The sequence below is a fragment of the Calonectris borealis genome, chromosome 2, assembly GCF_964195595.1.
Source record: "Calonectris borealis chromosome 2, bCalBor7.hap1.2, whole genome shotgun sequence".
NCBI classification, from domain to species: domain Eukaryota; kingdom Metazoa; phylum Chordata; class Aves; order Procellariiformes; family Procellariidae; genus Calonectris; species Calonectris borealis.
Window position 1 is genome coordinate 27,364,523 of NC_134313.1, and position 12,308 is coordinate 27,376,830.

At 44.2% G+C, this 12,308-nt stretch overlaps 1 protein-coding gene across 1 annotated transcript; it reads left to right on the top strand.

The window, feature by feature from the left end:
• The first annotated feature begins 848 nt into the window (after nucleotides 1–848).
• GEM (GTP binding protein overexpressed in skeletal muscle) lies at nucleotides 849–9,858 on the top strand. The gene is made up of 5 exons (XM_075141483.1): nucleotides 849–946; nucleotides 2,693–3,035; nucleotides 6,189–6,265; nucleotides 6,748–6,952; nucleotides 8,624–9,858. Exons 2-5 carry the CDS (start codon nucleotides 2,702–2,704, stop codon nucleotides 8,899–8,901), a joined length of 894 nt encoding a protein of 297 aa, XP_074997584.1. The 5' UTR covers nucleotides 849–946; nucleotides 2,693–2,701; the 3' UTR covers nucleotides 8,902–9,858.
• Nucleotides 9,859–12,308: the final 2,450 nt, after the last annotated feature.

Below are 12,308 nucleotides of genomic sequence, written 5' to 3' on the forward strand. Positions count from 1 at the left end.
CTGCTGGCAAAATTTCTTCTGCCAATGAGTTATGAGATTACAAAAATTTAAGGAGCAGACCCTGGGTTTGTGGCATGTGCACTATATATTCATCTTTCCTAATGAACTGCGGATGGAATCAGCACTGTGCTACTCCGACTTTGTGCAGACTTTGTGCGTTCTGATGCATCTTTACAGCCATCCAGCTGGAGTAACACTGAATTTGTAGTTGGATGTTTTTTCAAGCCCCTGGTAGTAAAGGGTTGCAGCAGAAGTGAAAGCTGATTATGCAGTTCAGGAAACTGGGTGCAGTCACTTGGAGGCTGACAGAGAAAAACAGGATTGTATATATTAGATTTTAATTTAAAAAAAAACCAGAATAATATTCCTATTTTTAGGATAATTCCAAAATAACATTCAGATATTTTATTCCAAAGAAACGTTTTGTCCAGCAGGGAGTTAAATGCATTATGCAGACAGAGAACATAATACATTTACAGCATTTTATGCGTTAATGAAACTTATGTCATTTTTTAAACATCATTAATTTTGAGAACGTTTGAATGAAAAACCGAGTGAGGCGAAACGGCATGTATTATTTTGGTTTTTTCCACTTTCTTGTTTTCATCATGCAAGAACCAAATGTGTTTATTTTACTGGCAATATTAAGACAATCATATGATTTTGAGTAAGTCTTTTGAGACTGCAAGTTTTTGCTCTTCTGCATGTCTGCTTCCTCCCAGCTGGGGGCTGGCTGTTGTATGGAAAGGCCAACCACGTCACGGAAAAGCCCTGTCTCTGATCAGATGGGCTTAATATAAACCAGGTTTGCTGAGAAAGAATTAAAGAGGCAGCCCCAAAGCAGGAGAGGATTTACTTCGGCCGAGCAGCTCAGCGTACCGCAGCCGACCGGGAGAGAAGGGCAGCGCGAGCAAAGGACCCGGCTGCCTGGGGGGCCCTGGGAGAAGTAAGGCAGCACTGGTTCGGGCGCAGTAGTCTTTTACTGTCGATGCTAGAGACCCAGACAGCTAAATGCAGTGTGGGGGATCAAAACCAGTTTGAGCTTGGGACGCGTTGTGCGATAGGGACTCATTTGGCTTTGTTTAATGAAGGATGATGATTTGTTAGGGGCGAAATCGTAAAACATTCATGTTTGCGACTGTTTAGTGTGTGACGGTTTATTGCAAGTTGTGAGTTAGGCTCTGTTGTTTGACTGAATCGGAGCAGGCTTTTCTCATCTGGTCTTTTCTAGCAAGAAAAAAATGCATTTTGAAATTAATCTGCAGTAAATATTTCATTTTGTTTGTAAAGCAGTCTTTTCTTGGTGCGTGATTTCTGGTTAGATGTATTTCTTGCTGACAAAGTTACTGTGACTAGGACCAGGCAAACGATCCCATTTTGCCACTAAGTATTGCGCATCGCAGAGAAAATATTGCGTGTGCAGTAGTAAGTTCAGATAGAGCGTGCTTCTTCTGTATATCTGTTCTATGTCCTGCTGTGCATTTATTCTAAGAAGTTTTCAGGCAGTTTTGTGTGAAGAGGAATAGCAATTTGTATGTGTTGTTTTGATGTGGTTTTGTACTTTTTTTGTTCACCATCTATTATTCAGTTTTGAAAGTGGTTGGGTGCATTTTACGGACAGTTACCCTATTTATTAATATGGAGAACAGGGCCGAGAAACATCAGATATACGGCAAAAAGCAAAATGTCTAAATAACTGTCACTTTGGGAACTGGAATGCATCAAAGTAACTTTCCTAAAAATGGTAGCTGTTGGCCTGTGAGAATGACATCACTGTCCTCTGCCTCCAAGCAAGGCAAAACAGAGTTTGCTGAGTAAAATGTGATTAAGAGCCATGCTTCGATAAGAAGAGCTAACCCATTTAGCTGATTGTGCAGTAAATTAAGTTGTTGATTTAGTATCTGTAAATTTATGAGCTTTTTCTCCCAGCGCTACCTCCTGTAGCTGTTTCCTCAGAAAAGCTGTTGGACTTGACTGTGTCCTCCCTTTTAGCAGCCAAAAAGCCACTGTCTGAGGCAGAGTCATCCTCTGTTTACCTGGCCGTAGACGAGACCCAAATCCACCCCACCATAGCAAGACTTGCTTGCACGGCTCTTTTCTCGTATCAGGATTGTCTAAGGGTGCAGCAAGCGATGCCTTATTGCTTTCCCAGAAGTTTCAGCTCTTAACTGAGACAATGTGAAAGATGCTGTACACCCAGCTGCACTGGGAGTTGGAGGCAACTGGGACCGGTGCCTCTGTTTGCCCCCATTTAAGCATAAAGGATGGGCAGCAGTACCTGTAAGTGCTGCCTGTACCGTAGGCTGCCCCTCAGCAGGGATGCAGCTCCCATGTAGGGCAGCTCTGGTGAACGCTGCCCCTTCCTTCTCCTCCTGGGACACTGCAGTGCCTCACGCTCTCCAGGGCTGGGCTGCACCTCGCGCAGCTGTGAGCTTGTAAAGGCTGAACAAAAATAGGATTTTGCATGTGAGGGTGGTATCATCCCCAGGAAAAAGCCTCTGACTCACCAACTAGACATATTTTTTTGTGTACCAGCAACTACGAAAGAGTGCAGAAAGTCTCTTTTTTCTTTTGTTGTATACTAGATCCCTATAGAAGAGCAGGACATGCTACCCTGAAAGTTAATAAGAGACATTAATGTGTTTCTAAATGTTTTGTGGGTAACGCTTGTGATTTCCCTATTTCTCGCTAGGGGTAAAAAATGACCCTCAACAACGTTACCATGCGTCGCACCCACAATAGCAGCCTGCAGCAGCAGCAGCAGCGATGGAGCATCCCTGCTGATGGCAAGAACCTGCTTGTCCAGAAAGACTCCAACGAGTACAACCCGCAGAAGCGATACACCATCAGTCCTGATGAATACTACAGAAGGAGCTGGTCCTCGGAGTCGTCTGACTCCGTCATCTCCTCTGAGTCCGGCAGCAATTGCTACCGGGTGGTGCTGATCGGGGAGCACAGCGTAGGCAAGTCCTCGCTAGCCAACATCTTTGCAGGGGTGCATGACAGCATCGACAGCGACTGTGAGGTGCTGGGAGGTAGGTTGTTATACCCTGGGGTGTTCGTGTTTGCTTGCAATCAGCCTTGGCAGTAGCAATTGGCACAGAAAATTAGAGAGGCCATTTAATTGAAAATTGAGGTAACAAACATTTGGATCTGATCACGAAAACTGATTCAACACATACCTTAAGAAAACAAGAAAGCAAAATAAGATGAGTAAGATACTTACTAACAATGATCAAAAGCCTCTAAAAGAGAACAATTCAGATTCTCATGCTATTTCATTTCAAAATACCTGTTGGAAGCTGCCTCATTCCTGCCTGTGATGATGCTACACAGGAGGCTGATTCAGCTTTCATGCTGGTCCAACATTTGTGTCACCACTGGCTCCATGGGGCTGACTCCAGCTTTCTATGGGGGAGAGAAAACAACTGAAGGTCCTCATGGTCTACAAGAATGAAATGCTTAGAAATAATAAGCTGAGTCCTTCAATCACCTCCAAATTATTTGCCATTAGAATTAATCTCAGCCTTTCTGCATAGATTATGGAGTTTGAGTAAAATACAGCATAGGCTCAGCATAGCTGTATGGAGTTTGAGTAAAATACATCTCCTCCTCATTTCATGTTACTTGCCCAGTGTGGGTTCCCCCAGGGGAAAAACAGAAGAAGGTCCTTCATCAGTGTAGGAAAATTCCCATTGCCCAAATGGGGGGAAAAGGCACAAGCTGTAGGGCTTTCTTTGATGCTTCCCCCTCGCTACTGTCCCCTGCTTGAGTGTTGTGAAATGTTCTTTCATCCGAAAGATCAGATCGTGCAGAAGGTGAAGCTGTGGCACTGAGCCCTGAGCTATATTGTGTGTGAGATGTTGATGTGGAAGGGTTGTGCTGCAACAGAAATCTGCTGTGGCTCTAAGGAGGCAGACGCTGTCACCTTTGGAGGACATGCAGGTTGCTGGCTGGTTTGGCTCATCAGTATGTAGGACTCTCCTCGTCTCTCCCGTATCCCTTCCCTCTCCTGCCTGTACTCCCTGGGAGTGACAGTGCCAGCGCTAGCACAGGGAGTTTCTGGGCTTCTCTTCCAGTCCTCAGCGAAGCACAGGCAGGACAGCTTTTTGTGTCTTCACCTCTCCAGTTAGGAGAGGTTTTACCTACGATTTAATACAGCCCAGCTTCAGGAAGGTTGGACCCACATTTTCCTTGCTTGCTCTCAGAGACTGGGGGCACAGATCTTTGTGCCTTTGGGGATCTGAAGTTCCCCACGGTGCAGTCGCTCTGAATCAGTTATTCAGGTGTGCTTTGCCTTCAGCTTCTACCACTGACTTTTCCCGTAATCCCACCAGCTCCTCAGCCTGGAGTATCTCTGATAAAAGGTTTCCTAGTGCTACACCAGCGAACTAGAGTAGGACCCTTGGGCAAGCAGTCAGAAAAGGCAGCTGATCTGCTTCGCACACCCTTGCCAGACGGTTTCCTTCTCCTCCATGCGAAGCTCTATGGTTTCCTCTTTCCTTTGCACTCCCAGCAATATTGCTTGGAGTGTAGCCAAGGCCAGCTCTTCTGAGGTATCAGAAAACTTTCTATTGTTATATTTCTCTCCTTTTTTAGTGTCAGCTTCGAAATAAGTGGAGATGAACTAATTGCTCACTTCCGGTGTCTTTTATATCCTACGCAAGTCCCTTAGGATTGACCAAGGTGCAAATCAGTGCTGAATATGACCATTTGGGCATAATATTTTCAAGGAGTGTGATTACGTATTTGTAGTCTCTCCATGTGTAACAGAGTGGAGAAGGAGTCCTCTGGATGTTGTCCTCTGGTGTATATGGAGCTCGTTCCCATACAGGTGCTCAATCAGTTGAAGAAACTATTCTCCAAGCTTTAGCTTGCAAACTGGAAATATTATTACAAGAGGGGATGGTTTCAGGGTAGTCAAATCACAGAGGGAATACAGCTGCTTTTACGGACTGGTGTTGCAACTGACTGTGAGATCAGTCTAACTCGTGACCACAAGTATCATGCTACTGGGCCTGCAAGGGAAACTGCTCCTCTTGATTAGCTTTGTGTTTTTAACCTCTCCATTTCCAGCTGTGTTAAGCTTGGGCTCTTTTTTATTTTATTTAAAATGTGTAATATTTCTGGCTCATTCTTTTGCATGGATAAAGATTCCTGGCTTCAGGGAAAGGCTCTGATTACAATTTAGGGGAAGGCTCACTCCATTAATGCCCAGCAGAAGTTTTATGAGGCAAGGGTTAAGACACAGTCGTGTCTACAAGCGTGGTTGGGACAGGCCCTTTAAACACTGCAGGGAGAAGGGTGGCTTGCTCAGAAGCCCAAAGCCTGGCATTTTTCACTGACCAGCAATGCAAGACTAGAGATGGGTCCAAACCCCATATTGCTCATCCAAATGTCTCCAGGTTTGGGGAAAAGAAGGAAGATTAGTATTTGAAGCAGAAGCTAGACAGAGATTCCACAGCAAGGGTTGATCTAAAATATGCGTGAGAAGATCTGGGCCCCCCCAGATCTAAGCAGAACTTTGTCACATGGCGTTTATAATCTAGGTATGAATTTTTGTGGCCTCAGTACAAAATAACTGAACTTCTGTGGTTTGTTGATTCCTTTGCTTTTTGACATCAAAGGTAATGTGGGAAACGGTGAAATGGGAGAGAACCAGGACGCAGCAGAAGTCTCAGCCTCTCTAAAACTCAATAGCTCTTGTCTCACAAAACCCTGACCTCATTGCTTGGTAGGCTGTTAGCTGTATTGCTCTCAGCAGCAGTAACTGTTCACCCGTAAACTGTCCCTGCTAAAGCGAAAGCAAATATTTTCCATTACTCAGCCTTGCTGGACTCTGCTGCTCCCATGGGGCAAATGTTCAGCCTTTGGTTATTTCTTCCACTGGTTCTATTTTCTCTCTCCCACATAAGATAAAGAGAATATCAGCCAAAATAATGAACATTTCGTTTCCTGATCTTTCAGGCTCCTTCATATATCATGGAAAGTAAGACAACCAGTAATGAACAGAGGGCAGGTTCAGTGCTGATGGAAATGAGGAAAGAACTGAATGTGAGCCAGCATAAAATTTGGCTCAATAACTTGAACTGTGAACAAATTATACGTATTTAACTACTTGGGTTTTTTTGTAATGTACATGATGTCACAAAATAATATATTCCCAACATTTCTGCTTTTCTTTCCAGAAGACACGTATGAAAGAACCCTGATGGTGGATGGGGAAAGTGCAACCATTATACTGCTCGACATGTGGGATAATAAGGTACTTCTATTTGTTCTAGTCAAATGCCAAAAGAAAAGTGTGTATGAGTGAGTGCTGATATAAAAAGTAGGTATCTTTTGGGAAAGAAGGTAGGTGTTTTCCATACTTCAGCATCAGGGAAAATATAGGATTAACCCCACCCCCGCACCAAGCCAAGCATGCTTAACGGCTCTGCAGTGTGACGCTGAGAAGTGCAAGCCTTCTGTATTTTTTTAATGATAAAACAAAACATTCAAGCCATTTTCCAGACCGTGTTCATTCCAGTCCAAAGCCAGCACAATCAATTATTTGGGGCAAGTTTTGCCCTCCTTTGTGGTGAAGTATTCATACCATCACCGCATTGGAATTACTTTTAGTATAACTGTGATTCAAACCGTACCCATTACAGTTACAGCAGGAATGTATTTGGATTCTCTAATGCTATACTTTCTAAGTAAAATCTGTTCTGGCCGTAATGATGTCTAACTGTTTCATTTGAACAGCGCGAGGGAGAATGGATTCGAGACCACTGCATGCAAGTGGGAGATGCGTACTTGATTGTCTACTCCATCACGGACCGGGCGAGCTTTGAGAAGGCCTCTGAACTCAGAATACAGCTCCGCAGGGCACGCCAGAAAGAAGACATCCCCATTATTTTGGTTGGCAACAAAAGTGACCTTGTCAGGTGCCGTGAAGTTTCAGTGGCAGGTAAGGAAAATGATGAGGATAAAAATGACATAGATGTTAAGAGTCATCTAGTAGCTTTTGAACGAAAAGGAGAGCTCTAGCTGAGGGAGTACGCTATGATCAGGACTGGGCAATAAAAGAGCAATAAAACAGCAGGGGACTGGAACAGAGGGCAGAGGACTGGGAGGGGTCTGCCAGGTCCTTAAGCCTCCCTTGATAATGCTGTAACATGTCAGATAATCCCTTTCATAAATTTATTAAGTACCATCATAAAAGCAGCTTGAATTTCTTCCCTTCCAGCTCCTAGTGTAAGACCACTGCAGCATGTGATTTCTCTGATAGCTGGAAACCCTTTGGATTTCCAATACATGTTTGTGCATAACGAGTTTAGCCCCCTTTAATCTGTTGCCAAATATTATCTCTTCATTTAACCAGTTCCCCAATGAATTAAAATTCCCTCTCACCCTTTGTTTTGCTAGTCTGGGCAAGGACTGTGCAGCCTTCCAGGAGAGGTCTCCTTGCTGCCTTGCTTTGGGATGCTAAACCAGCCCTCCTGCTGCTGCATACAAAAGAGTAACCAACCTGTACCACTCTCCAAAGCCCGGGGAGAGCCCTAAGCCCATAAACAGGAATAGAGAGACTGCTGGGAAAGCTGCTGCCGGCTCTCAAGGTCTGCAGTCAGTAAAATCTCTTCTTAGGGAGAGAGGCTTAGGTGACACAACATAACGCACAGCAATGCATTGGGTGATCTCATCTTGGCCCAGCAGAAACACGGGTTCCTCTGCTTGGCATTTTCTTCTCTCTGCAGCTGTTCCACTCTTCTACCTCCCAATTGATCTAGACTTTTTTTTTCCACTGGGGATGTGCACAGTTCCTCTGGCCCCTGTCACAGTTGCCCCGAGTGAAGAGTTTGAACTGAGGAGTACCTCAGGAGCCCAGGGATGCCTATTTGCCTTCTCATTCCTCTCTGCCTCACTTGAAAAATATTTTGAAAGATAGCAGGTGTATTCACATCATTTTAGTCATCCTGGTGATGAGTTCATGGCAAGCCAGAAGACAGAATAAATTGGCTTGCGTGTGAAAGACAGCTGTCAAGTTTAGCTTAGGTTCACGTAATTAAGGATAAGAACTATGATTTCAGATGTACCTCGAAAGCCATAGGCATAGTTCGGCCTTTATTTAAGGGTTTTGTAAATGTGTCTGTTCACACCAAAGCTGCTACTGTTCCAAGGCCCTGGTTTACACCCAGGGCCCATGGAGGAGGCTGGGCTCTGCCTCCTGTGGGGACAAGAGCTGTGCTGTGTGCATGGAGGGTGCTGTCATCGCCCTTTAATGCGACTTGAGGGAGTCTGCACGTAAGATGACCGGGTGGTTTTGAGTCATGGCTGACCTCTCAGCCCTCGGTGTCTTGGCACGAGTCGTTCAGCCCCAGGTCCCTTCACAGCCGATGGCGGGGACTGGCCTTTTCCAGGAGGGGATTCACCCCCCCTTGCTGGGCAGGGAGTGTGACACAGAGCAGATGAATCATGGGCTAGCAGGCAGCATCAAGTGATTAAAGACTTATCTGTGCCTATATTAGGCTTGAGGAATTCCCCCGGTGGCGCTGGCTCCCCGCACGTGGCAGTCTGCGGCCACTTTGCCTCCCCCCTGCTCGTGACGAGTCGTGATATATCCTGCCTTGCAATTTTGCAGAGGGACGAGCCTGCGCTGTCGTGTTTGACTGCAAGTTCATCGAGACCTCGGCAGCCGTGCAGCACAACGTGAAAGAGCTGTTTGAAGGCATCGTGCGGCAAGTCCGGCTCCGCAGGGACAGCAAGGAAAAGAATGAGAAGCGGCTGGCGTACCAGAAACGGAGAGAGAGCATCCCCAAGAAAGCCAGGCGGTTTTGGGGCAAAATAGTCGCCAAGAACAACAAGAACATGGCCTTCAAACTCAAATCCAAGTCTTGCCATGACCTATCGGTACTTTAAGAACGCTGGACTCTGCCAGAGGTTGTGGCATTTTGCGGACATTATCTAACTATGTCATGGGACAATCAATCAATCTATATTAGATTGGGCTATCAAAGTGACTTAGGTTCACAGTTGTGATTGTGATGATTCGTGCTGGCATAAGAACAGCACAGTGCATGGAAATATCCCTCTTTCTTTTTTTGTTGGTAGTTTTAAAAGAGAAGTATAGACCAGAATGACCCAAAGTTATGCTGGGAAGTGTTCTGGAATATACCTGTTGTTTCTCTTCTCACCTTCGGATAATAGTGTAAGAACCTTGAACCGTCATGACTGGGGAAGTGAATACTACAATCTTTACTCTTTCTCCTTGTTATTATTATTTCTTTTTTAAAACTGTGTAAAGAATTGATGAACTGACTGGGGATTGGTCTTTTGCCAGTTGGCTGGTCAGGCTTGAGCACCCACAGCTGAAAAATCTGCATTTTTGTAGAATAGCCACCAAGACACTTTTTTTTTTTTTTATTTCAAGGATTGGTTTTAATGAGTTTACACATCTCTTACTTTGAAAATATTTAAAGGAAAAATCCTATAATCAAACAAATTTTCCTCTCATTTTCATATTACGGGACTGTTTAAAAATCATAGTAAAATTAAAATAAAGTGCAAGTTGTATCAAAGTGCATCAAGTGCAGGATGCCAAACCTTTATAAATCACCTGAGCTTTTTTAAGAAACCACATGGACTTCTTGTATCCAGCCTTGGTATTTCTCTATGCAGGAGCTATGCTGTATTTATTGTTGTGCAAAATAACAAGCATTTTAATGTTGAGGGGAAATGTATTTATTACCAAGTTTCTTAAAAGAATAATGTTAATTTTATTACTTTTCTATCTAATATCTTTTTTCAGATATGCAAGTTTTTACTTACATGCCTTGTAATAAAATAAATAAAATATATGACTGCCTTTGAGCTTCAGTGGGAAATCCCTAAGAATTTTTTCAAGTTGAAAAAATATTTTGAATGCTGGACAAGATTGCTACATGATAACTACAGCAAGGATTCCTTACATCTCTGGACACAGGCTACTTAGCAACCTGGGATCACAAAGCAAGAATTACCCACAGCTCCAAAGCTATGAGAGCACGGTATCCCTCGTGAAAATGTGGTTGTGGTGACAGAGATAAAAATAAATCATTCTTAAAAAAGGTATTTGGACCTAAGCCTGAAAACACTGTAGAAATGTAGATGAGTGCCGTTACCCCAGTTTTGGAGATGAAAAGATGTGAAATGCTACATTCAGGAACAGAAAGCAGGCAGCTGGCATGGTGTGCCCTAATCCTGAATTACCATTGGGCATAATTGTGTTATTTTCCTCCTGACTACGTTGGTTTTTGTGGGCACGCTGCAGGGTTCAAGGTAGAGGTACAGTCATTACATTTTGCCCACAGATGGCTCAGAAAAGCCAAATTTCCAGCCTGGCAGCTCATCTTCCTTGATGATGAAGGCATCAAAATGCGACACTAATAAGGTGAGAATTGGGTTCCCCATCTTGGGCTGGGCAGCTTTCATGTGCCAAACGCCCTGGAAAGGAATGAGCTTGCTGAGTGTTTGCCCAAAATTGCCTCTTCTGAGGGGATGACTTTTAGCAGTTCTCTAGGGGTAAAATATCACGTTGCAGGATGACTCCGCACTTATGCAGTATCCAGATCTCCCTGGAAGGGAATTCCTGATGTAGAATAAACTATTGGCAAGAACAGAAAACAACATTTTGAATAGAGCACAGACAAGATCCCTGTCGCTGGATTTTGAATAAATGCTTTTGAGTTGTCAGCATGCAACTGAAGGCTGACCCAGAGCAGTCTAGAGAATGATATTCACTCTGATACCAGTTTTCAGAACTTTTAAACTCTCAGAACCTTTTCCCCAGTCAAGAATGGAAACAAAATCACACAAATGAAACAATTTTTTAAGATTATTTTTAAGAACTGAAAGTATAGCTGAACGCAACCAGCACATTTCCTTAGTCTGTTCTATATCTGTCAAGCTATGGACTCAACAAATCTAAACCAAGCAGCTTTTAAAGAAATACAGAATGTCCATGTTGATCACATAGCCTTTAGGGGTAAAAACCATTCATGTTCACAACATCACTGGATGCATATACGGTATTGTAAAAATTTGGGGTTGCCTAGTAAGTTTTCATGCCCTCACACATCTCCTTCCACTCCTTCCCAGGATAACAAAATTTCCTTCTATAACATATGATTTTTAAAAGAAAAATCCAATGTGGTAGGCCCATTCCCGAGAGCCACAAAGAGCCGTGCGGTGGTCATGCACAGCATGCCCTATCACCGCGTTTTTCCCGTGGCCACGGGGAGCAGACATCACTGCAAGTCTGTCCTCTGGGGCTGTGGCTAGTCCCTCTGAATAGCACAGCACTGCTGTTGGACCAAAACAATTTAAAGAGCTACCTCCACCATCCCAGTCAACCTCCCGCTGGCCCTCTTGGTCTACCCTGCAGGCTCCTGGTTTGCCCTGAGTTTTCAGGGAGAGCATGGAGGAAGCTGTGGTGTGAAGAACCACCAGCGACAGCATCTCCTCCATGGAGTTGTTGCTTCAGTTTTCTCAGACACTGTCAGGATGTCCGACCTCTGGATGTGGAGTGACAAAGCTGGTGCTGAGGATCCACACTCTGCGTGTTTCAGGACTTTTCTTGCTTTGGACCAGGTCTAGCCTGGTCCCATGGACCAAATGCCCACCTGGGACTGCAATGCCTGAGTTGCACTCCTGAAGGGCACCTTGAGCTTCACCTGGAAGTGACCCTGGTCATCTGCCGTGATCTGCATGGGTTCAGCGTGTTGTGGGCATAGAGGAAGGGCCAGGGCTTTCTTCTGCAGCTTATGAGACCATGAGTCACAGTTTTAGCTGATCGTCACCAGATTATCAAATGCAGAAATGCTTACTATATATAACAGCTAGTGTACCTGGAATGACTAATTAATACTAATTTAGTCTGGAATGCTGACATTTCAAACCATTAATATCCACAATCCCTCTGTTCATATCGGATGTGAGTGTCCAAAACCGTGGAACGAATCAATCAGCGATTCTAATCACTGCTTTGGTTATTTATTAAGTTAGGGCTACAATGACAGATCCTAATGCGATAATTACAACGTCGGCCCCAGAGATCTGGCAGTAGCTGTGGAATACGTGAGTCACAGCAGTGAGCGCACCAAGGCCAAAATGGCAAAACTCACGGAGTCCAAATAAAATAAAATAAATACAGCAAAAAAAAAGTCTAAGAACACACAAAATACCAATTATAGTGTAATAGCCGTTATAAAAAGCTCTTTTTAGGAAGATAGATCAGATCAGCAAGAGGAATTAGGGGGCATGTCCAGCTTTAATTAATTTAATCATGA